The sequence below is a fragment of the Lissotriton vulgaris genome, chromosome 1_1 (genome assembly GCF_964263255.1).
Source record: "Lissotriton vulgaris chromosome 1_1, aLisVul1.2, whole genome shotgun sequence".
Lineage (NCBI taxonomy): Eukaryota > Metazoa > Chordata > Amphibia > Caudata > Salamandridae > Lissotriton > Lissotriton vulgaris.
The window spans coordinates 955,596,256-955,624,135 of NC_141685.1; the positions used below are offsets into that span (position 1 = coordinate 955,596,256).

The following is a 27,880-nucleotide window of genomic DNA, read 5'->3' on the forward strand; positions in this document are numbered from 1 at the left end:
TCTTTTTCTTTCTTTCATTCTTTTCCTCTCCTCCTCTCTCCCGCCCCCCCCCCCCCTTTTCTCGCTTTCTTTATTATAGTCACTAATTTTGGTATTGTACAGGCACTTCTAGGGTTCTTTCTTCAGAGCCTTCACTAAATATAGTTTTTTTCTGGTAGAGACTTCCAACCACAGATTCCTCTCCTTATGAATACTTCCTCAGTGTGGAAACTTTGGAACAGTACATCTGCGAGGCCTCCGGGTAGTTATGCGCTATACAAGTGTAATTTTTCATTTCTTTTCATCTGTGCTCTGCCATTTGCAGCCTTAAGGTTCCCCACTGACGCTAATACGCACAAGAAATGACTTGCGGAGACAGTATAGGCTCCCCTCCTGTACTTGAATGTCATTTCCTTTCTTTCCGCACAACCAGATGCAAATTCCGGAGCTAACACTTGTCTCTTTTGAGACTCATTTTACCTCAAATTTACACTGGGTGAAATGTCACCTCCTGAGACAATAGATTTTAAACCTTATAAAGACTGTGGTTAGCAAATCTCTGTGGCAGATCCACATCAGGTTTGCCTGTGGTGCCTGGGGTCAGGTCATGACTCTAAGGCCTGCAGTAATTGCGCAGCGATGAATTTGAAGGTTATACAGGACCGCGAGGTGAAGTCATAGGTCACCAACCATTGCAAGACCCCCACATCGGGGCCTAGGGCAAGTCCAAAGGTAGATCCAGTTCCCAGTCTAGAAGTTGGTCTCGAGGTTGAAAATAGTTGCGCCTAAATCCAAGCAGGACTAGGCCCCTTTCCACAGCTTTTGTACACCTGAGAAGGCGTTAGTGCATCACCATGCCTCTCAATCCTGCTGCCAAAATCAGTTAACACCAGGGACAATCCCTTCCGACTCCTGGTGCACCTGTTGGCTCCATAATACTGAGCCTCTGTTGCCTGTTAGTGAGGCTCTTACCAACACTCTTTTAGGATTATGGGACAAACCTTGCTGTGATCCAGCTATGAATCGTCTGGTTGCACAGCACCATCGCCCTGCACCCGGTGACCCTGCTTTTTTGACTCAGCACCCTTTCTGTGAGACCTTGGTGTTACAGGCTTCCACCAGTCAGACAAACCTGAATATATTCCTGACTACTTTCCAGCATAGAGAGTCTAAGAGAGTAGAGACCTTTGGGAAGCGGGTATTTTCTTTTCATACGTTTTGTTTTTCGGTCAGTCAATGGCAATTGCCTTTTGAACTGCTATTCCAGTGCTCTCTAGGATTCTCTAGCTCAAGTCCTCACAGGTATCCAGAAAAAACGTTGCCCTATACTGACCCAGGCTATGCAGGATTGCTGTGAGGCCAAGAAGTATACCATCCGCAGTGGCCCGGATAGCTCGGATTCCACCGAGCGAGCCATTGCCACCAGCTTTGTTATCCGTCGCCATGACTGGTTGAGATCAATGGGTTTTTCTGGCAGTGTTCAGTTGTCCCTTATGGACATCCCTCTTCATAGCCTACTCAGAACTAAAAGTGGTAGCAGATGCATTGCTTCTGGGCTGGTTGGCCAGCTGGGAGAGATTGAGATCAGACGCCAGTGGTCTCTGGCTGAGGCCCCGCTCCACATCAAACTCCTGGAAACCCATCCGTTTGTTGCTGAAAGCATTCCTGCCATCCATGGAAAGGCTGAATGAAGCAGGTGATCACAGGCAACACCACCACCATGTGGTATTGCAACAAACAGTGTGGGTTGGGTAATGGACTCTGTGCCAGGTGGCGATGCTTCTCTGAAAATGGCAGACCATCAAGGATCCTTTCTGCTGAGGAACCACCTTGCGGGAACTTTGAGTCGTCATTGTCTAGCAGATCACGAGTGGCAGTTACACCCGGAGGTGGCACAAAGTTTCTTTCACTCATGGGGAGAACCTTGGCTCAATCTCTTTGCCACTGCCTAGAACTGGCAATTTAAGCAGTTCTGCACTTTCGAGTTTGCAAGCCCTCTCTCTTGCTGAGAGACATTCCGCCTACCAGGCACTCAGACATCTGTATGCCTTCCCACCAACACCTCTCCTGCCCCAAGTTCTGAAGAAGATCATGAATGGCCGGGTCCAGGTCATCCTAGTGGCCCGGCATTGGGAAGGGAGCATATGGTATATGGAGCTCCTTGTCTTGAGCTTCTGTCCTCCGGTTGTCTGCCCCTCTGGGAGGATCTGATGTTGCAACACCTACATGCTTGGAGATTGAGAGGTAACAGCTGATAACATTTGACCTTCCTCCAGGGGCGGTTTATGTCATCTTGGCAGCCAGGAATCCCTCAACAAATATTGTTAACGTCTGTCTTTGGGTCAAATTTGTGGTTTGGTGTGGTACTCAACAGACACCCCCAACCCCTCCCCCCCCCCCCCCCAGGCCAGTTTAGCTGATGTTTTGGTGTTAGTTCTCTGGCTCACCCAGCAAGGCTTTGCACATGGTTAAAGGGTACTTTGCACTTCTTTCCACCTTCTTATAGTTGCTGAAGCAGCCCTTGTTACTCAAATGCTCGTTGTGATGCATTTTTTAAAGACTCCAGCATTTGTTTCCTCATCCTTTTGTTATGCCTCAGAGGTCTCTTAACTTGGTTTTCACATATCTGATGTGCACTTCCTTAGGGCCGGTGAACAGATGTCCTTTGTCGCTTCTAATCTTCAAGACAATGTTCCTAGTTGCCATAACATTGGCACAGGGATAAGCAAGCTCCAAGCTTTGTATGTGAACCTGCTGAATACCACCTTCTTCCCAGACCAACGTGTTCTGCGGACTCAGGCATCCTTCCATCCAAAAGTAGTGATGTTGCTCCACGTCGGTCAAACCATCAACTTACCAGTGTTCTATGCTTCACCTCAATCCTCTGAGGAGGAGGAACATAGTCCATTTCCTAGACCCCAAAAGGGTGCTGAGGTTTTACATTGATCGTACCAGAAGACACCAAGTGATCAATGTAGGAAAGGGCCCCTTTTTGATATAGTTACCCCCACTGTTTGCCAGGTATTCAATGCAATTTGTATTTGAAGTGCTCTGGGTTCTTGCTAACCAGGACCCCAGTGCCAGATCTCTTTCCCTAAAACTGTGCAATTGTACCCCAATTGGTACTACCTTTAGCACTCTTATACGTCCCTAGTAAATGGTACCCCTGGTACCAAGGGCATGGGTTACTAAAGAGGGTCCCTTAGAGCTGCTGCATGAATTGTGTTACCCTAAAGGACCTCCCACCAAACACAGGCAGACTGCCATCGCAGGCTGCGTGTCTTCGTGCTGACAATAGTGAAATCATGTCATGGCACACATCCCTGTGTATTAACTTGAGAAAAAGCTAGATAACCAAAGCGTACTAGTCACACCATAGACTACTGGTGCTCTAAGGCTTCATAGTGAGCAATATCAATCAAAATATTCCAAATAGTCAAATGATACAAAATTAAAAAGAGATCGAAACAGTAATGTGATAATTCAAAATGATTTAATGAGTTGGTTGTAGGCTTGTCGTGTTGTCACAAATGTTACATCACACTATGAAAATCTATAATTCTAAACTTGAAAAGGTGTTCACGGTTGCAACACATGACCCAATGCATTTTGGGTGAGAAGCACTCTTCACCCGGGGTAACTGTGAATGCAAGAAAAGACTAGCTAATTATACATCTAAGAAACCATCACAGGTTCAAAAAACAGGCAATATTGAATTTGGAAAGACTAAATTCCATCTAAATCCTTAGGCCAACTGTTATTGCGATGCTTGCTAAATATTACTGCAAATTGTTGTGAACTAGAGCGTTGTATTAGCAGGCTATAAAAAGCAACACACAGAATCAAGTTAATTCAAGGTAACGTTATTCGGTTTCAAACAAAGACCATAAAAGTTCATAAAATCATCATAACAAATTATGATTTCCGAAATCTCTGTACAAAGCAGCAGAATAAACAGTTCATACACGTCAATTCATTATATAAAATGCGGGAGAAGTGTACACCTTAAAACATTCCTATAGTAAAAAATAACAGTCTATATTACAAGGTACTTATCACAATTACAGCATGCGGCTCCCTCCATAAAAACACTTCAGTACTTAGAGTTGTGTGTTAGAAAGTTACACTAGTTGGGTTCCGTAGCAAAGCCTATTACCGTTTCCTAATCGCCATAGGTACTTTAATATAGTTGGAAACCCTAGTGCATATATCATAAGCGGCCAGTGAAGATAAATAATAAAGCCCTAGAACACAGCCTAATTTCTTTTAAAATCGGAACAAAAAATCTCCCTCTTGGTTCTTTATATAGGGGGCAAAATAGCATAAAGTGCACAGTGCTCTGAGCTGCCACGTTATCACATGGGCAAGGCTTCAATTTATCTTCCCACCCCTATTGTTTTGGGAACGCAACCAAAAAATGCAAGTTAACTAAACGTAATCTAGTTAAATAAAATCAAGTCTGTACATTTGTCGTAAATGTCAGGTAAAATTGCTGTTGATTAGGAGATAAACAAAGGCGCCCGTTACGTCCGGGTTAGAACCAGATATCTTCGCCCCTGTAGAGTTTACCTCTTTTATGATATTTGTAGCATTTTTAGGGATGCTGTCTGGACAATCAAAATAATGACTCAAATCCTAGAGCCACTTGCAGCGTGGATATGGTGGGACCCCATGATTAAAGGTCTTAGCTGGACCGAATCCTGGGAGGACCGCATATCATTATATGCTGACGATATCCTTCTTTACATGACTCTTCCTCAGCGGTCAATCATAATTCTTCTTAACATCTGAGATTTTTGGAAGGGCCTCGGGATACACAATCAACTGGTCCAAGTGGGTTTTGTTTGTCCTTAAGGGACCCCCGCCGCGGCTCCCGGATGACTGCCCACTGGTGATCACTGATGAACCCTTTAAATATCTAGGGGTGTGGGTAACACCTAATCAAGAGGCCTTCTTTCACCGCAATTTATCGCCTCCAATTGAGCGATTCCGCACGGAAGTGAGGCATTGGCACACCCTACCACTGACTCTATTAGGGAAAGCGGCGTTATTTAAAATGATGACCCTACCACGACTATTGTTTATCCTTGAAAATACACCGTTTCTTGTGCCTCCAAAATACTTTACGTCCATAAACACACTGGTCTCCGGTCTCCTGTGGGGGGACAAACCGGCGCGCATTTCCCGGAAGAAGTTGGTTCGGGGATGGTTTGATGGAGGCATATCACTTCCAGATATCCAATTGTATTATTGGGCAGCTCAATTAAAGACCATAAACTATTGGCTCCATGCTCCACAGACTGAGCCAGCGTATATAGCGGATAGGTATGACTTAGGGGGCGGAGGAGTGCCGGCTGCGCTTTATGACCCCAAGGGTGCGGCGGCCCTGCTGGGCCCCACGGCATATACAGTGAGGTTGTGGTATCTGGCCTCTGCTCGCCTTAAATGTAAAGACAAGATCACGCAGATGACGCCGCTTTGGTCGTCGCAACTCCTCGGCTGGCTCTGTATCAGTAAGGGATTTGAGGCCTGGGACTTGATAGGCATATCGATGGTTGGAGACCTCTGGAGGCGGGGTGCCGTTCTTACTTTTGACCAACTAATGGATCAATTTGACTTAGTGCATACGGAACGTTTCCGCTATTTGCAGGTTAGCCATGCTCTCAAATCGGTGATTCCACCGGATAAGGACTACCCGAATCCACTCCTTTAGAAGATAGATTGCTTACGGAGCATATGCTCAAAAAGGCGACCTTGCTGGTTTACCGTAAGCTGGTCAACAATATGCCTGACCCTACTGTGAGACTTAGAGCTGCCTGAACTGCGGAGGTAGGCGAATTTGATGAGTCAGACTGGCAGGCCGCACTCTCCTCTCCTCGGGAGGTTGCTGTGCCGTCACGACTCAGACTGGTACAACTGAAAGTTTTACATAGAGTCTACTATACTAGGGTCACATTACACAGGATAGGGAGAATTGCACATCAGTATTGTCTGAGAAGCTGTGGGGAGTAAGGGACCTTCTTCCATACCATTTGGGATTGCCCCCTGATTGCCTGTTTTTGGTCCAAGGTTTTGCGAACTATATCACAAGTTGTCCTCGAACCGCGTTGCTGTTTGCTGAATATTTGGGAGCCTAATGATCTTAGTCACTCCCTACATGACTGGGCTACGCTCGGCATTATGTATGCTAAACGAAATGTGGCTAAAGCTTGGGGTTCCCCCTTGGTACTCACGCTCAGGGACTGGTGTGCTGATTTTGACTCCGCGATGGTTGCCGAAAAGACGGTGTATCTGAATCGGAAATGTCTGCGGAAATGAGCCAAGATTTGGGGAGCATGGAATGAGTATAGAGGGTGCATCTGCGAACCGCCTCAATTGAATAGTGATACTGATTCTGATTAGAGGGGGGAAGGGGTGGGAGGTCCTGGGAGCGGGGTGGAGGTACTAAAGCGCTGCCACAACTGTACTGCTATTTCCTCTTTAAAATGCTCTGCTGTATCTATTTTGATTCTCCTTTTTTATTTTGTCCTATTGATCATGCACTGAATGTCTTCTGAAATGCCCATTGTTTATTTCTGTATCAATAAAAATTGTTTAAAATAAAATAATGACTCAAACCTAACTTACAGAAGCTGTCCATTACGAATCGAAGCTAAGGGATAGAAAGTGCTCCATCAAGATTAATACAATCCTTAATAACCTGTAGAATACTATCTCTTCAGACAGCCACATTTTGGCCTGTAATAACAGAGGGGCAATTTCTATGCGATCCTCTACAAAATCAAGCCCCAGCTCTTCGTGACAGAAGATTTTGGGGGCACTGTTTGGAGTCATCAATAATCTTTTAATACATTTGTTTTCCATTACTTGATGCTGTCGGTTGTTATGGTATCCCCACACTCCTGCCCCATATGTTTCAACAGGCACACATTTGGATTTATACAGGCTAACCAGGTCACACACAGGCATATGGCCCAACTTTCTGGCAAAGCATAAAAGCCCCTCAACTACCCTGCCTGCCTGTTGCACCCTTGCCGTAACTAACGGGTCCCAACTCAACCTATTATTAAAAACATTCCCTAAATAGTTAAAATTATTCAGTTTATCAATTCTCTTGTCTCCCACCATATGTTTCCTTGTTTTTGTCATTTTGGGGCCATACACCATGATATACGATTTTATAAAATTCACTTTTAGATCAAGAGCCAGCATAAAATCTGTAAATGCATTAGGCAGTTTTTGGAGGCCGAGTGCTGTTAGTGTCATTGACACAGTGTCATCCACGTAAGAGAGTAGGTGGACCCGTGTGCCTCCAATACGCGGACAATCAGTTTTTTTATCTATTAAAAAGGCCTCCAAACCATTGGTGTAAATTAAAAAAGAAAGGGGGCATATATACATCCCTACCGTACACCTCCAGAATCATAGAAAGGTAGTAACAACCCTTAGCAAGAACGACTAATCTCTTCATTGGGCAAAAGAAGAAGTAAACGTAAAAAACAGATCACAGCATTCACTGGTCCTGGTGGACGGAATCCCAGCGTGCTGTCAAAACCGCCTGTTGTGTGCAAACCCGAAATGGTGAGTTTACAGGGCTATGCATGTGAAGTACAGAGTAAAAGACAGCAGTGCATATAATCAATTCCTGGAGTGAACCATGAATTATACGAAACAAACAAATCAGAGAAAACAATGGAATCGCTGCAAAGTGAGTCGGAACAATCCCCTTCCAAAACTAAACAATAGGCAATACTATGAAATAAATGTTGGATTAATGATACCAACGCCGAGTTAGTGTGGCGTGTGAAGTAAAAATACCTTTGGGATTCAGCATAGTGTTCAACGGTAGCCATGTGATGAAACACTGGACCAACTGTTGACTCTGTAAACCAGGATATGTAGTTAAGTAGTCTGATGCAAAAGAATCATGCCTGATAAGGTAAGATGAAAAATTGTGATATACCTGCAGAGTGCAAAGAATCCAGAGCCTCATGCTGCAACGAGATGTAGTGACAAGGAGGTGTGCCCCGAGGGGAGTGCCAGAAGTATCTATAGAGAAAATGAGGAGCAGCGTTGTGGTACAAACAAAGTGCGTAAAGACTAACAACAGACTATCTGAAGACTGGACCGGCTTCCTTGGCTCCATGGATTTAGAAATGCCGTGGGCACTATCCCCACTGAGTGAATGCAACCGTGAATTTAATAAAAAAAGATAGGAGACGTGTAGATTGGTCGACTCGTCGCGTTGTGGATACAGAGAACAGAGGTGACTGTCACATCAACCAGTCATACTACCTTGCATTGCCATAGGTAGAAAATGAAGAGATGGCAGCTTAACAAGACCTAATGTTCATTTGGCAATCTTAACAACATACACATAAGTTGTAATGATAATAAGTATGGAAAAGCGAAACTGCATGAACTGATGCAACATTCATGAAATGCAAAGCATAACAGTCATGCACATAAGCTGTGATGACAATAAGTATGGCGCGTTCAACTTGTCATCCTGTGTTAATTGTGAGAATTCATGCATTAGATTATCGCTGTTGTTTGGTTTTAACCAATGTCACTTCACGAAAATTATGTTTTCCTTGGTATTTTCTTGCATGTCACTTTGTAAGTATACCTCCGCCGGTGAATAGGCATTGCTTTGATATATACTAAAAAGTAGAGGTGGGTGACCCATCAAATTAATAGGGAGAGCCAAGCCAAGGGTCTGGCTCGATTCTAGGATCCTGTGCCCAGGCTTAACCCTGAAAATGTTTCCTAAGGAACTCATACAACAAGCATCACGTATAAAGGAATAAAACCTCTTCAAAGAATTCAAAAAGTCTGTTTCTTTAACACCTGGAAGCTTTGAATACATCACATTACAGCACTGCATTGAGAAGTACTTTTTAAAAGAACTAAGAGGCAAGACAGTTGTGTAAACCCTGTACATGGCCCAGATTATTACAGAGCAACATGATACAACATGATAGTTTATTAAATCAAACACAATAGGTTTTGTACAGCTTGTATTCTGAACTTACTTATTTTAAATATCCTTCTTACATGATAATGACAAAAAAGGAGTTTTGGTGGAATGGAATATTTGCCTAAGATCACTTTGTGCAAATCGGCCACTAAATTGGCATCTATGTGCGTATCCTTTTAATGTTCACACTTTAATTTTACTTTTTTGTGCATTTTTATATCATGTGAAGTCGACTAGGAGGCTAAGAGCCCTATACACGAGCACCAGTTACATTGCAAAAGGTCACATTCATTTTTGACAGGCACGTGGAGTTTAATGATTTGCCACAAATCACAAGATGCTGAGCCGACACAGAGACTCAAGCCTGGTTCCCTAGTTCTGTAGTCAGCAGCTTTGGTCATAACGCTACATCTTGGATAGAGGGAGGGTGGCATGCAGAATCCATTTGAAAGCTCGGCTCGCTGTGGGCTCGAGGCACCAACATGAATTCGAGCTGAGTCTGAGACAGAGCCAGGCTTCAGACACAAACCTGGCTCGAGCTTTCAGTGGCTTGCACACCTTTACTCAAAAGCTGAGGAATCTGCAGTTAGAAGTCTCTATCAGTAGGACAAGTTACTTCCCTTCCGTAATGCTCTGTTCGAGGCATATGGGCTGCAGATAGTACATTATGAATAGATCGCCATCTGGTGTTGGGCTCGGATGATTGCACTTTGTTTTTCTCTTGGAGAGTCTTTTGTATCTTGGTGACTCCTCCCTTGGTTGGTAGTGCGCATGGGCATCGGCTCCATCCTTAGATTGTTTTTTTCCGCCATCGGGTTCGGATGAGGATCGAGACGCTCCAGATCAACTTCAGAGGAAAGTGATTTATCGGCGCGTATTCCCTTTCCAAATCGACGGTATTGTTATCGAACGCGTTTCATTTCCATTCCGACGCGTTGCAAATTCAAAATCGAAGAGAAAAAACTTGGACCTACGTCGACGAACAGGAGGCCTTTCTCGACGCAGTCAAGCCCGGAGTCCATGGAAAGGACTCCATTCAAAAAATGTCCAACGTGTGGTGCTAAGTTCCCACACAAGGACCTACACGAGGTGTGCAACCTCTGTCTATCGCCTGAACACGAATCCAGGGACTGCGAAGCCTGCGCAGCATTCTCCTCCAAGCTAACGATTAGAAATCGTCGAGCTCGAAGACACGAGGTTTCCAGAATGCAGTCGGAGGCGATCCCGGAGCTGTTCGGAGACGAGCAAATTGAGGAAGAAGAGGATCAGTCGGGGTCGGAAGGGGACCAGTCGGAGGTTGAAGAACTCATCGAGCAACAAACCGTGAGTGACGACGTCCCCTTACCGAAAAACCGACCCCGTGCGGTACCGACCCCGCCTTCGGGCCCGGTCAAACCGCAGAAAAAAGTTTCCGACGCCCCGCCCTCGGGCCCGGCAACGAAACCGAAACTGAAACCAAAACACTCGGACTCCCACCATGTCGGATCCGAGAAAAGGGCGACATCGACTTCGGCACATGGCTACATACAAGGGAAAGCTCGGTATCGAAACATTCCATGTCGAAACATAAATATGATTCGTCGTCCAAGATTCACTCGATACCCAGGAAGTCGGAATCGAGTAGACATTCGGTGCCGAAAACACCAAACACTGACGATCGAAAACATAAGCACCTTTCGGAACCAGGACCTTCGGTACCGATTCAGGAGCAACAGACAGATCCCAAACAAAAGATCTTGTTTATCGATCCGCAAACTGGCAAAGTAGTCACGAAGAAGAGAAAGAATGAACAGACAGAAGATAAATCTCTTCCTTCAAAAAAGAGAACAATGGGGACAAATATAACTCCTCCTGCTTCTCCTCGACCTAAAGTCACACCCTCTTCTCCTATTCCTCACACTAGGCCAAATATTCCTACACCTTCCACACCAAGACCATCTACACCTCAGTCTGATGTAGACAGTGATCTAGGGGAGGGAGAACCTCAAGGGGATGACGAAACCATCCCAGATGAGGATGACCCATGGGAAAATTATGACGTAGGGTCAGATGAGGACAACGACCCAGAGTTATATCCCTCAAAGCCTTCACCACCTGATGATAACACAGGGTTTGTGCAGCTCATTAATAGGGCAGCAAAATATCATAAAGTAGATATACATACAGAACCTCAAATAGAGGATTTCCTGTTAGAGACGCTACCTAATGCACAAAGAACATCAGGTACTCTTCCTATGTTGAAGGGTCTTCTCAGTCACACAGAAGAAATATTCAAAGACCCAGTGAGGGCTAGGGTGTTAAACCCAAGAATTGATAAAAAATATAAGGCGGCTCCAAAGGATCCAATATTTATTAAAGGGCATGTACCTCTAGACTCGCTGGTGGTCTCAAACGCTCGTAAAAGAGCAAACTCATTATCTACAGGAGAGGCTCCTCCACCTGATAAAGAGTCAAAATAAATAGATGCATCAGGCAAAAGAGTAGCATCACAGGCGGCAAATAGCTGGCGTATAGCCAATACACAGGCACTACTCGCACGTTATGATAGGGCACATTATGATGAATTAGAAAAACTCATCACACATCTCCCCAAAGAACATCAGAAAAAGGCAGATCAGTTAATACAGGAAGGTAAAATAATAACTAATACTTCCATTAAGTGCGCCCTAGACGCAGCAGACACTGCAGCAAGATCTATCAACACCAGTGTCATGTTAAGGAGACATGCATGGCTTAGAATCTCAGGATTCAAACAGGAAGTACAAACGGCCCTACTGAACAAACCATTTGATCAGAAGACACTGTTTGGTTCAAGCACAGATGAGACCTTAGAAAAAATGAAAAAAGATACAGAAACGGCTAAGTCAATGGGAGCATTGCAACAGCCAACACAAAGAGGTTCCTTTCGTAGATCCACCTATAGAGGGGGCTCAAAGAATACAGGAACAAATCAGCAATCCACCTCTTTCACACCAACATCACCCAGAGGTAATTCAAGAGGCAGTTACAGAGGTAACAACAACAAAGGTAGAGGCCGCGGAAATAATAACAACCGCAACGCCTCAACACCAAAACAGTGACTTCATAGAACTCCCCCCAGACCACATAACACCGGTCGGGGGACGTCTATCACAGTTCCTACCTGTCTGGGAGAACATCACATCAGACAAGTGGGTGAGACAAATTATCCAACATGGTTATTGCCTGGAACTCACAGCTACCCCACCAAACATCCCCCCCAAACAGCGTCCAATGAGTCAAGATCATCTGACATTGTTAAGAGAAGAAGTACTAGCACTTCTACAAAAGCATGCAATAGAGAAGGTCCCAAAAGATCAACAAGGAACAGGAGTATACTCTCTATACTTCCTGATCCCCAAAAAGGGCGGGTCCCTAAGACCAATATTAGACTTCAGACCTCTCAATGCTTACATAAATTCGGAGCATTTCCACATGGTCACGCTCCAACAAGTACTCCCTTTACTGAAGAAAGGGGACTTTCTTTCTACACTGGATCTAAAAGACGCTTACTTTCATATCCCAATTCACAAAGCCCACAGAAAATACCTAAGGTTTGTATTAGAAGGACAACACTATCAGTTCAAAGTCCTTCCGTTCAGTGTCACAACAGCACCGAGAGTTTTCACAAAATGCCTAGCTGTGGTGGCAGCACACCTAAGAAGACAACAAATACATGTCTTCCCATACTTGGACGACTGGCTAATAAAGGCCAAGTCAAAAGAAGAATGTCTTCACAACACACAGAAGACAATTCAATTGCTGCACCACCTAGGGTTCACGGTGAACTACAAAAAATCACACCTGCAACCAAACCAGATTCAGCAATACCTGGGGGCTACAATAAACACAGAAAAGGCAATAGCATACCCCAACCCAATCAGGATACAAACAATGGTCGGGTTAATACAAAGATTTCAACCACAACACTCACTACCAGCACGAGTGTTTATGCAACTATTAGGCATGATGTCCTCCTGCATACTGCCAATACCACATGCCAGACTACAAATGCGTCCACTACAGGAGTGTCTAGCGACACAGTGGAATCAGGCTCAAGGTCAGATTACAGATCTGGTGTTGGTAAACGACCGGACGTATCGCTCTCTGAAGTGGTGGAACACGGAAAACATTTCCAAGGGACGGTCGTTCCTAGAGCCAATTCCACAAGTGATAATAACAGCGGACGCATCGCTCTCAGGATGGGGAGCGCATATGGACAAATACACAGTGCAGGGGAAGTGGAGTGTGCAGCAAAAGAAACTGCACATCAACTACCTAGAACTATTAGCAGTATTTCTAGCACTAAAAGCTTTCCAAATGCAAATTACAGTCAAGGCAGTCCTGATCAGAACAGACAACATGACTGCAATGTATTATATTCAAAAACAGGGGGGGACACACTCTCTCCAACTATCCAAACTAGCACAGGACATTTGGAGATGGGCCATTCCTCAAAAGATCTATCTGTTAGCAGAACACCTACCAGGAGTTCAAAATCAGATAGCAGACATCCTAAGCAGACAGTCAGAACAAGTACACGAATGGGAGCTGCACGACCAAATACTGCAGCCATTCTTCCAAAAATGGGGGCAACCAGAGATAGATCTGTTTGCCAATCATCAGAACGCAAAATGCAAAAACTTCGCATCCAGGTACCCACACCAACGGTCCCAGGGCAATGCACTATGGATAAATTGGTCAAACAAATTTGCTTACGCGTTCCCTCCTCTACCACTAATTCCGTTACTGGTTCGGAAGTTGCAGCAACACTCAATGACAATGATACTAGTGGCACCCATGTGGGCAAGGCAGCCGTGGTTCACCACACTGCTACAACTCTCACAAGTACCACATCAAAAGCTAAGATTATTACCCATGCATCTTACACAGAACCATGGAGAAATAATGCACCCAGATCCCAAACAACTGAACCTAGCGATCTGGCTCCTGAGGTCATAGAGTTTGGATATTTAGATTTACCACCAGAATGTATGGAAATCATTAAACAAGCAAGACGTCCTACCACCAGAGCATGCTATGCAGCAAAATGGAAAAGGTTTGCTATACACTGTAACAGTAAGCACATCAACCCTCTGGACGCATCCACTAAACAAATCATTTGCTATTTACTACACTTGCAGCAATGTAACTTAGCATACACCTCTATAAGAGTTCATCTCGCAGCTATAGCGGCGTACCTACAAAACAGGCAACATCTTTCCCTGTTTAAAGTACCAGCAATTAAAGCTTTCATGGAAGGACTCAAAAGAGTCATTCCACCAAGAAGACCACCTTCCCCAGTCTGGAATCTCAACATAGTACTTACCAGACTAATGGGGCCACCCTTTGAACCTATTCATAGGTGTGAAATACAATTCCTCACATGGAAGGTGGCCTTCCTCATAGCTATCACGTCACTTAGAAGAGTAAGTGAGTTGCAGGCTTTTACAATTCAAGAACCATTTATGCAGTTACACCAAAATAAGGTGGTTCTTAGAACAAACCCAAAATTCTTACCAAAGGTAATTTCAGCATTCCACATCAATCAGTCAGTGGAATTACCGGTTTTCTTTCCAAAACCACAAACAGTAGCAGAAAGAGCCCTACATACATTAGATGTTAGAAGGGCCATATTGTACTACATAGAAAGAACACAAACTTTCAGAAAGACAAAACAGCTATTTGTTGCGTTTTCTCCAACACACAAAGGCAATCCCATCTCTAAAGCGGGCATTGCCAGATGGATTGTAAAATGCATTCAAATATGCTACTTAAAAGCAAAGAGAACATTAACTGTTCCTCCTAGAGCTCACTCTACACGTAAACTAGGAGCATCTATGGCATTTTTGGGAAACATTCCACTAGATGACATATGCAAAGCAGCTACCTGGGTTACACCGCACACCTTCACAAAGCACTATTGTGTAGATGTGCACACAACACAACAAGCTAGAGTGGGACAAGCAGTATTAAAAACTTTATTTCAGACAGTTGCAACAGACACGGGCGACCACCGCTAGGGAGAGAACTGCTGTATAGTCTATTCATAATGTACCATCTGCAGCCCATATGCCTCGAACGGAATATGCTACTTACCAGTATGCATCTGTTCTTGGCATAGAGGGCTGCAGAGTGGTACATGCCCTCCCAGCCTCCCCGGAAACCTGTGTCTGTTCCAACATTATCTTATTTAGATACACTTACATGGGCATTCTTATCTGTATTCTACTACACTACTCCATCTAACCCTACTATGGCAAAACAATCTAAGGATGGAGCCGATGCCCATGCGCACTACCAACCAAGGGAGGAGTCACCAAGATACAAAAGACTCTCCAAGAGAAAAACAAAGTGCAATCATCCGAGCCCAACACCAGATGGCGATCTATTCATAATGTACCACTCTGCAGCCCTCTATGCCAAGAACAGATGCATACTGGTAAGTAGCATATTCCTTCTGGTGGAGACTCTAACCATAGATTCCTCACCAACTATCCCATCCTCCACATTCTGTGAATTTTCCGTTAAAAAGATCCCAAGACAGGCAACCTGCACACTGGTCGATGCAAATTTGCTGTTGAAGCTCTGGGTCAGGGAGCACGGACAGCATCGAAAGCAACTGGCGTCACCTCACGGGAGTGGTACCTCTGCTGGCTCTGCACGTCCTTTCCGGAACAGTGTCAGTTCAGAGCTGCACAGTGCCACCGGACTGCACACAGAGGTACTGCTTAAACGTTTTCAGATCCAGTCTTACACTTGAGGAAGTATTCAAAAGGTGAGGAATCTGCAGTTAAATTGAGGCTCTAACAGAGCGGTACCGAAGGTAAGTAACCTGATCTTCAGAGCAGCTGGACAATTGAGTCTCTCGATCATAGTCACAGCATTCATGAGAATAAAAAGGGATTTGGCATTACTCTGGCAGCACTCACATGAGGGAATGCTGGGTGGACCATGTCACTGGAGAAGAGCGGACTTGTCTTAAACCTATAAAATGGGCCAGTGCAGTGGAGCTAGCAAGGATAGCGATGAATACACCCAGGGTAGCGGAATGGGAAGGATACCTTTGAGTCAGCCGTGGCAATGGAAAAATGGTTGAGTTGGGCAAGAGCAGAGTCAGTTTCCTAAATCACTGTTTTTTATTTAGCATGCTCTTAAATTGCAATATATGTGTGATGGTATTGCATTGCTCATTGACAGCCCTATAAAAAGAAGGGTGTTAGCTTTACAGTGCACTTCAATCTCTTATACTGTGATTTCTGGCTCAGTAGATGCAACTTCACTCTCGTGTTTTGTGTGCTTCCATGGGTAGCTTTCACATGAGCAATATACTTCAAAGAAGCAAAATTCCCTCAAAATACTCAATAGTAAATACACAAGACTGAGGTTAGTTGATTATCTTGACACTCCTTATCTGGTAAAGAAAATGATTCTCTATTCTGAACTAGACGGTTTGGTAACATTAGGGCTGTGGAGTTCCTGGATGAGTTTCTCCTTCACAGCCTGTCATTATTAAGACTAGAAACCTTAATTCTAGAGCAGTCCCTTTTGGAGTGGGAAAAAACATAAATAAGTCTTTTGTTTTCAACTCATTAGATGCAAAATACAAACTACTTTATGATGATTGGTAACATATCCGCCAGTCGGCAGTAGTTACTGCTGCTTCTTCGGTGCTAGATCCAGAATCTAAAGTTTGGAAATATCAGAACTAAAAATCATATCCGATAACAAAATATTTCTTTATCCCATTACAGATTAATACAGCACTCCGCAAACTTTAGAACTGAGGTAACAGAACAGTTGTCTATTTGCTCTTACCTGAGGTGGAAGATAAGATTTCCTTTAGGCTGTCGAGCACAAAAGGTTGCTGTACCTTTGAGACCAATAAAAGCCTCACAGATGCTTGGGGCTGTTTGCAGGGACATGCTTGGCTTTGAACTGCTTATCTGATTTGTAGCATACATAATAAGGTGCACAGCATGTTGTCAAGCAGTAAAACCTTTATTTTCTACATCCTTCGAGGACCTGTAACATAACAGGCAGCTTTTTAAGTGGTGGAAGCAAGCTGACTCCACCACAAAACTGGAATTTGGCTCACAACCACAGTTCTCTCCCCCTAGGATCAATCTGGAATCTCCGACGGTTCCTATTGTGGAGTCTTTCCCTTGGCCAAATTCCTGTAAATTGTCTATGGGCCATGGCATTATATGGACATCCAGGGTGCTTACAGCCAAGTTCCCATCAAGTAAAAACACTGAAACTATCTGTGGTTTGTAGTATGTGTATAAATGCTTTCAGTACAGATGCTAGCTACTGAGCCTAAACCCTGCAACTAGTATTTTCAAATTCTCTTTCTTTTCTGGGTGTCCACTATGCTTTGATGGGAAGCATATTCACCGTCTTTTGCCTCTCTTCAGACAAAGGTTGTTCAGTACGCTGTTGCAGACACTGGAAAGACTTCAGAGATTATGAAATATAAGAATGTTTGATCAACCAGAATACATCCCAAGTGATACCATGTAAAAGGATTAAATTAATCACAACTTCCTTAGGCCTGGCTTATTTTCCAGGATGAATTATTGTGCTTGTTGGACTTGGCACTTTCTACAGGGTCATCCCCAAACTTTTTTGCCTTCATCTTTCTGTTTTATAAACACTTGTTTGTTGCCTTTTTGGACTCTGCACACTTTACCATTGCTAACCAGTGCTTAAGCACTTGTGCTTCATCTCTCTTAATCATGGTGAAATTGGCTTACACCCAATTAGCACTTTTAATGTACTTGTAAGTTCCTAGTAAAGGAGAACTACAGGTACCCAGGGCCTGTAAATTAAATTCTACTAGTAGGTCTGCAGCACTAATTGGACCATTCACATAAGTAGCCCTTTAAAAATGTTTCAGTCCTGCCAATGCAGCCTGTGTGTGCACGTTTAAACTGCAACCTCGATCTGGCAAGATAAACTTCTTGCCAGGCCTAAACCTTCCTTTTTATAACATAGCTCACCCCTGTGGTAGGCCCTAAACAGCCGACTGGGCAGGTGCATTTTATTTAAAAAGTTGGCAATGTACTTGTAACTTTTGCATGTCCTGGCAGTGAAAAACTCTTAAATTTGTTTTTCACTACTGTAAGGCCTACCTATCCCATAGGATAAAATGTGGCTACCTTATTACATTTAATAAGTGCTAACTTAATTGGGAGCGAGTATAAATATTGAGTTTGGTGTCTAAAGAATTGTACTTTAAAACACTCTTTAATAGGTAAGTGTGATCTTAAGTCACAATTTTGAAAATGCCACTTTTAGAACGTTGCCATTTTCATGTCCTGGAAAGTGAATGTCTGTATATTGCACACACCTATTTATTTATCTGTAGCTTAAAAATAGTGTTTGAAACTTCTTATCTCACTATTTGTATGTTTAGCATGCTGGTCAAGATCTTGTGGCTGCCTACCGCATGAAGAAAGTATACCTTACTGCAAGTGCCACTGTTAATTTGTAACCTAGCCGCACAGCTCTCGAATGTATCACAGATATTAGCACAAAATAATCTAGTGTCAGAAAGGTTTGATCAAAAGTATTCATTTTCTTATTCATCATGTAGACTGTTCATATTATGTCAGTTTAAAATATATATTCACAGAACGTTTCCATTTGTGTTTTGTACAATAAACATTACAGCAAACTCAAGGAAATCAATCTTTCGGCCTTTTTAACAAATGAAATCACTTTAACTGCAATGTGTTAGGTGCCTAATGTATTTTGGGATTCCTATCTCTTCTTCAGGGGACACTGTGAAAAATAAACAACAATAAAAAGGGAGGCAAACTTACACACATCTTATTGATTTGTGCTTAGTTTCAAAATGATGCACGTTTTAATCCAACAAACTAATAACTGTGATTAAAAATGTTATGCATGTCTCAAGAGACGGATTATAGGCCTTATTACGGATGCAAGATGACCACTAAAGAAGATTGCGGTGCCTAATAAAAATGAACCCATGCTCGACAGAAAGAGAGTAACAGTTACCATCACCAACACCAGAAAATGTGTGACAAAAGATCCATAATATTTGAAAAACTGAACTTCACTGAAAAACAAACGTGTACCTTGAGATGAGATCCTCTAACTTCAACAAATGCCTGCTGTGTAGCTTTGTGAAAAGTTTTTGCTAAATGCCTGAGTACTTACCCAGTAAAGACTAGAGTCAAAGTGCATTCCTTCTACCAATCAGTGTGCACGTTCCTCGTGTATGTGATCTAAAAATAAAAACTGACCATCAACTGTGGTGCAGATAAATAGTTTCACTACTCATTTCTCAGTATGATGGACAAATGTTCATACCTGTATTTTGACTGCTTAAGTGCAAACTGTTGTTATGCTACATGTGTATCTCAATTAGGCAAAGAGTTGATTAATCAGAGGATTCTAATGTTTGATGATTTATCAGATGGTTGGTACATGCTATATACAGTATGTGTGCTTCTTGAGAAAAAATATTGGGAAGCAGTTCAAGAGCAAATTACTTAGGTTTTGCTACCTGTAGGCTTTTGAGAATAAAGTCGATCTCCTTTGGCAAACATGAATTTATGTAATGTGCCCAATAAAGGGGATCCATGTAAATTGAGGAACCATGTGCTAACTGTGACAGCCAACCACCACAAATTATATGCCACTTTTTCATTGAGATTTGAGGCTTCAAAACACTGTTGTGGGTGGTTATTTCATCCTCCAGTTACTTATGCACCAACTCATTGGGTTTTAATTCTAGTCCTGATGTGTATCATGCACAAGCCTTCTTAGCCAAGGACCTTCTTAAACACAGGTATGCCTGTCTGGAAGATGGCCATGCAAGTGGATCTTACTTATGCTGGGTGCATTAGCAAACTCCAGACCCTCTGTGAAAACCATAAATTGACTTACTTAAAAAAAGGTCATTCTACAGTGGATTACTTGATTCTTCAGAAAGTCAACACTTTGAAAGCCTACACTTCAGGATTCTTTGACAGGAAAAAACGCTCAATAACTTGAGTGTTTGTGGAGTACGAATATTCTACCTCTACTCCACTATACAATCTGAATATTTGTTAATTAACAACCATGGCATAATTCAGGCAACTGTGTCCTGGAATTCGATGAGTTTAAGATGCTTGTGAAACTTCATGTCCTTTGTGTCCAAGCAAGGCTGGGTTTCGAGATCGCTCAGACATATATACCTAGTGATATGAACCCACTACAGAATTCTGGAGGGCAGTAACATTGGTCACTCCTTATACTTCTCTCAAGCATTGTTCTCTTGTTACGGGATTGATGAAGTATCCTGCATCCTGCTTTTGTGCCGTACGCTTTGTTTTTGTCAATCCTGCTTAGCATATACTACTTCCCACTTTCTTTCAGTGTAGAATCAGGATCCCAGCCAGTACAAAGAATGAAGGCAATCAACTAAAGAATAATTATCCTGAAGCTGATTCTGCCTCTTCCGCTCTTTGGTTGTCCACTTTTAGTGCATCAAGTATAAAAGAAACGAAGAATTGAGGTGGTGATGCATGCATGGGTATGCTGGACCAGTGCTCGTGAAAGAACCCTTACTTCATGTGGGGGGTGGGGGGGGGGGGGGGGGGGTAAATGTTTTAAGTTGTGGTTATTTTTTTTCTGGGTGCTAAAGTGATGGAAGGAACATTTTTGCTGAGTTGTATATACAGAACTGTTCTAAAATTAAGCTGATATGCCTGTTTCTGTTCAAACCAGGATGTGAGACAATAACATATTCTGACTGTCCACTGGGAGTCACTGCCGCACCAGTTTGTAAAAATGTTAAACTATGACTGTCCACTCAGTCCCATTGATGTCTTTCTTCTCCCTCCAAGGTCCCACTAAGGCTACTCTGAATGATTTTTTGGGTTCATTGTTGTTTGTCTTCTCCCTCATGCACCTCAAGCAATGCGATATTAATTGTTCATTAAAAGTCACTGCAGAATAGAGATATCCTCCTTTCATGACCATAGCCAGTGCCAAACCATGATTAGTTACTGCATTCTACTCCTAGACCAATGTCTGCTCCTTCCGGGACCTAAGCCAGTGTCATTTGACTGACCACTGGGTTTACCTCTTGCACAAGTGTTAGGTCCTTTATGGACCTCAGTCAATGCTATGCTTTGACTGGTGATAGGTTCACACTGCTACATCAGTATCTGTCTGCATATTCCTTCCAATTGAAGCAAAGGCCTGCACTGCTGATTGATCCCACCATCCTCTCTGTCCTCCATTCCAGAGGACTCCAAACCTAACCTCTACAACAGATCACAGCAATTTCCACGGAACCAAAAAGAAGGTATTTTTTCTTTGTTCTACTGTTGTGTTAGTATGAAATATTTCTTTCTTTTCAAAGGGCCTCATCCGAAACCAGACAGCCAGGTTAAGTGGACAAGATTTGCTAAGGTAGGTAACATAGCCCATGAACCTGGAATGGGCTGCTATCTGTGACCTTCCTTGTCAATGTCAATGTTTTTGCACAGAGAGCACCTCAACCTTTACGTGTTTTCATACCCACAATTGAGCCACCTTGGTGTTTACTTTATTCTTGCACATTTAATCTGAAGTGTCTGTCCTCCTCATTCATTGTAGGCTTAGCCTTCAGATAGCTTTATCTGTTTATTATTGAAGACCTATTCTTTACAGTGCAGTATATAGAGTTGGGTCAGCCTCATAATTGAATGCTTTCTTATCATTCAGTTCAATGCCTTTCCTCCCTTTTTTTGTTTTTTTCCACCTTGGGAGCATAGTTTCTTTACCATTCTTTTGTTCATTTGTATCGTTCCGCTGGTGACATCAGGAAACAATTTATTCGTAGCATGTGTTGGCTGCAGATATACATGCTATGCATACTCCTGACATCTAGTGTTGGGCCCGGACTTTACAAGTTATTTTTCTTGAGGAAGCTTTATGATTCTTGTCGTTCGTCGTTTCTCCTTCCCCTCAAGGCATTGCGCATGTCGAAGTCTTTGTTCCTCAGAAAGCTTTTTTCCCCATCGGGCTCGGACGGATTACATTGAAGCTGTTCAAGATTCAACGCCACGTGGCCTACAGAAAAGAAGTAATCACCAGAATAGATTTCTACACCGGGGGAGGGCTTACTGGATTCCGAATACAGTCACCCGTCAAGAATGATTGTGTCCAGGTGATGGAGAAGAAGAAAGAATTGACGCACAACACTGATCATAAAGCTTCCTCGAGAAAAACAACATGCAACGTCTGAGCCAAACCCTAGATGGCAACTTTTTTGGAGGGCCTCACAGCTCTCGTTTAGTGCGAAGTTGCTCCACCTTAGGAAATACTCTTTTATGCAAGTGATTTTTAGGTCTCGCCTGGCGTTGGAGCGCATGCGCTCCTCGCCTACCAGAGCTATAGTAAACAAGTTACTTTTGCGAAGGGGACTCAAGCCCGCCTCTCCTTTCCATAGGGTAGTGTCAGCATTTATGGTAAACACTGGATTCCCATTGGAAATTAGGTTTTTAGTTGCCTCCCTTTGCTTTTTTGTGGACTGCCTCGCCTGATTCACTGTCGTGAAATCTTTTCTTATCTGCTTGTTTATTTAACAAGCAGATATGAAAAGTCTTCACGCCGGCTCTCCGTCATGCTGCCTGCACGCACCATTCGGGCTCTGTGATTGGGCATGTATTACAAATCACGCTGCCTTCACGCACCATTCTCTCCACAGAGACGTCACTGTCCCTCCTCCCGGCTGCGCAGTTGTACTTGTTATCTCTTGGAATTAACCACCCGGGATGGTTGCCTTTTTCACACAAGTAGGATAACTGTTTTTCCTAAATAAAAAAATAGAAAAGGTATGGCACGTCGTGCTACTCAGAACCCGCCCACTACGACCGCTGGTTCGTAGCCGTCCTGTAGTTGGGCAGTGTTTTTGTCTGGCGCGCGTACTACATGCCTGCTGTTTCTAAGTGGCGTTAACGATAGGGTATGTGCTCTTGTCTTGCAGTTTAATGGAATAGAAACTCGACACTATGAGGCTGTTGAGATCTCACCCTTAAGTGGTGCTCACTTTGATCTAGACCTGCATCGCCTTCTCTTTCTCTCCAGATTTCTCTTTACCTTCGAGGCCTCTCTCTGCCCCTGTGCCCTGCCTCTGTGCTCCGTCCAGTCAACTCCTGCTGCCCCGTCCCGCACCCCCTGTCCCCCTGACCTGGATAAAGCTCCAAGCACTTGTCTCTCAGCTGTCGGTGGAACTAACTATCTGTAGCTCAGCCGATAGGCTTTGTTAGAAGGGAGCACTTTGGGGCTTCGCTATATTGCGTGATTGTAGGCTTGGTATAAAGTGTTGCAGAGGGCCGATGATCCGCGAGGGAAAATACCCCACAAGGCAAGCACACATTAAAAAAAAAATAGCATTGGTAGCTGAGTGCATAAAATTATTGATGGGGTCCGAGTGTGACGGGTTTATCCACTTGAAATGTGTTAAATCTGATCCATTTTAGGAATGGTAAGGTTATTTTTTAAATACAATAAACCCATAAGAATATACGCGGGTTTATGTGGTATCAAAAAACTAAAACTGGCGGATTGGGGGGGTCTCTCACAAGGGCGTGGTCGATGTAATTAAGGGCGCAGCTTCAAAAACATGCCAAAAATCTGTACTTGGCATAGTGTACCACTGGATACTGCTTGTCATTGCATCCAGATATAGAATACAAAAAGTAACATTACACCTTCAAAAAGCTGGGACTATTGGCTTTGTCAATGGTTGTTAGTTGCATAAGATAAATTAGCAACACCAATGGCTTTGTTGTATATAATATTGATACTGTTTCAATTCTGAAAGGATGAGACTGCAAGAACTATAACGAGTGTCTTTGAAGTTATATCACAGTCAGTGAAGAGATGTACATCTGCAGAGTTAATATCTTTTTTCATCCTGATGATGAGGGCAAAAATGGAGAGTCTGATAGAGAACAGTCTGCGCAATGGCAGGACCCTGCCCACTTAAAGCTCTGGATATACAGTTTAAAAATCTATGGCCAGTCACTGCTCTCTCTGCCCACAAACTACCTGTATACTCACATATAAAGATTACCACAGCATCATGCCCCTATCCTTTCTGTCTACACACTACCGCTTTTGTTGATACTTTACTCCCTACCAGTTCTGCTCACACATTGCTTCCTCTGCTGACTCACTGACAACTGGTCATACACTGCCCCTTCTCATCAGAACATGCCCCATCCCATACGCTGTTTCCTGGATATTCTGCTCATACTGGTCCCTGTTCTCCTCCTCTACTCCCTCTGCTCCATGGCCCTTCTTCTCACACACTGCCCAATTTGCACCCTGCTCAACAACTAAACCTTCTGCACACAGTACCTTCTGCTTACACACTGCCCCTTCTATGCACACAACTTCCATTCTGTGCACACAAACTCTCTTCTGTTCTCACACTTCCACTCTGCCCCTTGCCCCTTCTGCTCTCACACTGGTCAAGTCTAACTGACTCCCAAATCGGCTCCCTGTCCATTCTGCTTGAAAAATCCCCCCTCTTTTCACAGACTTCCCAACTGCACTCTGCCCAATCTACCGGCCCCCATTGACAACACACACTACCCCATCGGCTCCCTCAGGGCACAAGTCCTAAAAAAAGAAGTGGGGGTACTAACCAAGTTAGGCAGTATGCAAGTAACATTCATGGTGCTTGAAATCACAGCACACCATCATGGAGCGGCTTCACAGTAAGTGATACGAGATCTTATCACCGTACACATATGTTTTGCAGGTCTGTTATGAGTAAATTTCAGCTTATTATGAGATTTAACAAATTGAATTTGGATCTGGGTTGTGCCAAAAAAGTGAAGCATCCCGACCCAAAATGTTGAGCTATTGCCATTGTAAATTGCAATGCCTTTTATTTATGTTTTGGTTTTTAAAAAACATAATTAAAAAGCACTGTCATTTACAATACCAATATACCTCATACTGCTCTCCACACTTTCCTACATTCAAAACAACACTAAACTCATCCACACTTCATTCCTTCTCCCTATTTAATATCCGCGCACCTTTCTTCTGCCGCATAGTATTCTAATCCTCACTATACTTCATTAACCCTCATGCTATTCTTCTAATAATTCTCTTACCTAAATCTTAAGCACTGCTCCTCTCCTACTAAACTATACTTTAAACTACTACACAGCTAACAAATACAATTCTAAAAACATAAAATCACAACATATCACAAACTTACACTGATTAATACAAAGATATAAAGCAATACCATTAGCAAAGCAAATTGCTTTAACTTGAAAAACGAGACCTATTCCATTTCCAATGCTTGTTTTTAAACTCACCGCTCCAAGTGGCATCTGCCATCTTGGTGGTAAATAAATACCTAACTAAAGTGTCTACCACATCATTCAGTAGGGACACTCATGCGTTGCGACACATGCCTACCCATGTCATCTTCCATGTGAACTCCTTCTGAATGATGCAGTTGCATGACATCTAGATGTGTCTGAGTGCAACATTTCATTGTGTCTTTGTTTTTTAATTTTTTTGTTTTGCCCCATCGGCAAAACAATGTGCCTTTTTTGTCATTCAAGAGAACAGGTCCCCGAGGTGGAAAGTATTGGCTTTACCAATGCCTATTTTAAATTTTTTTAGCATAACCTGGCAGCTGCACTATGCTACTATGCCACTCGTTTTCCTGCTGCACACTGCTGCTGTGCTGCTCAGTTCTATTTGCAGAGCATCCATGCACAGAATTAATTTCTGAATTTATTGGTAAATTAACAAAGTATAAAAGAAAAAAATACAAAATGTCCACCACTCATGAACACTTATGCGCACATACCTACAACCATTTTTGGTGGATTATTAATTTTTACTTGCGAAAACATATTCCAAGATGGTTACCCTTCCCCGCTTTCCCCGTACGCTTACATACTTGTGGATTCACTGGCTTGCATCTTCCATTTCTTTTTGCAAACTATTTAAAAAAAAATCAAAATAGGTGCTTATGTGCATACACACCGCCACCCACATGTGCTTCTTCTTAGCCTTTTTGAAAGAGTATTGCATAGAGCTTTTTTAGAAAGCTTAAGAAAATGTATTCCTAAATGGCACCTGTGGGTACGCAGGGCCGCCAGCTGAGGGAAAAAAACATTGTGAAAGCCAGTAGCACGCCACCTGAGTTTGAAAGGTGAGTCCTATTAGCTTTTGCAATCCTTTTTATTTTAGTCCTTCTGTCCTCACTTCAAGAGCATGGCTTTTTCTCATCAGATTGGTCTGCAAAGATGGTGTTTAGCGCCAAAATAGTTGTTGAAAGTGAGGTTGTGCCATTGATCGTTTTCTTGACACCACGCAACTTCGAAACAGGTGATTGTTACAGATAACTTTACTTTTCTGTTTTGTCCCCATTCTCTAACTTTGCCTCTTCCTGTAGCTCATTTTCATTATGTAGATTCCCCATCGACTTGGTCAGCCTTCCTCTCCATTGTCTCTTTGAAACTCTCTTTCCAATAGTTTCCATTGGCTTTCTAACCCTGTTGACAATGTCTTCCTACACAGGAGAACGTATCCGGATATAACTTCTCCTTTTGGACCTGGTTTGATGGGGTCCTGGAACTGGTCAAGACACATCTGGAGGATATCTGGAATGATGGGTAGGTGGAGGAGTTCAGCAATGATACAGTAATTCACCACTTTTGCATGCCAACTACCCGGCCAAGCCAATGGGAACATTTTCTACACGGACATGTTCAGCCACTTCCATGAATAATGCTCAAGGTCACCCATACTAAATGTGAGGCCTTTTCTTGGATCTTGGGGCAGACAAAGGTTGCAGACAGTGACATTTGTGGTTATTGTGGTTAACTATTGTATTGCAGAGTCACAATAAGTGTGCAGTCAATTTGAATAATCAAGATGATGCTCCTCTTCAGGCACTTTACGCTCTCAAGATAGTGATTATGATTAGCCGTGGCTAATTTCATGAGTTGGTAGGGTTTAGAGACACTGATTCAATGTGACTAAGGGCCATAAGTATCAAGCCATTTTTGAATCGCAAAGGCCGAAATTCGCAGAATTTAGGCCTTTGCGACTCGCAAACGGCTGTTTTGCACGTTTTGGAATGTATGAAACATTCCGAAAATAAGGAATTGCAAACTTGTGCGATTCCTTATTTTTCCATAGCATTTAGGGAATCGCAAATTTGCGATTCCTTAAATGCTGTGTATGTAGCCAATTCCAAATCTTTATTTCGATCACATGATCATAAAAGATGTACAAAATTACCACATCAGTTAAAAATCCAGAATATCAATATGTCATTAGCATAAAATACATTGAAGGTTAAAAGGAAAATAATAATGATAAAATAAAAAGTGCCAGTGAATCAAGGGGTGAGAGTTTTTCAAGAGTCTCCAACCATCTTTATCAATCGGGTTCGGGCATACCACATTGCAGTTAGAAATTTTGCCAAGGCAAACACAGTTGGCGGGGATGAATCAGTCTTTAAAACTCTGTATGCGGGTAAGAATGTTCTAATCCCAAGTTTTTGAGGAGGGGGACAAGCCAATATTTCGTGCTTTTCTGGTAGGCTCGACAGAATAAAACCAAGAATAAAACCATGTGCACATCGTTCTCCTTTGTATGGGCACATGCAGGGCACGTCTCTGTGGCAGGCCGACAGGACCATGCTTTAGTAAAAGACCCTAAAGGAAGGGTCCCGTACCTCCATTGCAGGAATAGTTTTCTTGTTAGAGCAGGAGCCATGCCATCCAAAACGCTTTCAAGGTTATATGAATCTTTAGTTTTAAAGAAACAATGTGTCAGGGATCCCTCTCGAGTGCTATCCAGGGCTCGGAGAAGCATTTTATCATAATATGCTCTGGACAACGCTTT

At 43.1% G+C, this 27,880-nt stretch overlaps 1 protein-coding gene across 2 annotated transcripts in view; it reads left to right on the plus strand.

Annotated features, from left to right (window-relative positions):
* The window catches only part of STAT2 (signal transducer and activator of transcription 2), a 534,553-nt gene that overhangs the window by 336,106 nt on the left and 170,567 nt on the right, over positions 1 to 27,880 (plus strand). For both annotated transcript variants that reach the window (XM_086959626.1, XM_086959619.1), the window contains exons 19-20: positions 21,363 to 21,412; positions 26,546 to 26,640. In XM_086959626.1, coding sequence (XP_086815752.1) covers positions 21,363 to 21,412; positions 26,546 to 26,640 — 145 coding nt within the window. The remainder of the gene's footprint in view (positions 1 to 21,362; positions 21,413 to 26,545; positions 26,641 to 27,880) is intronic.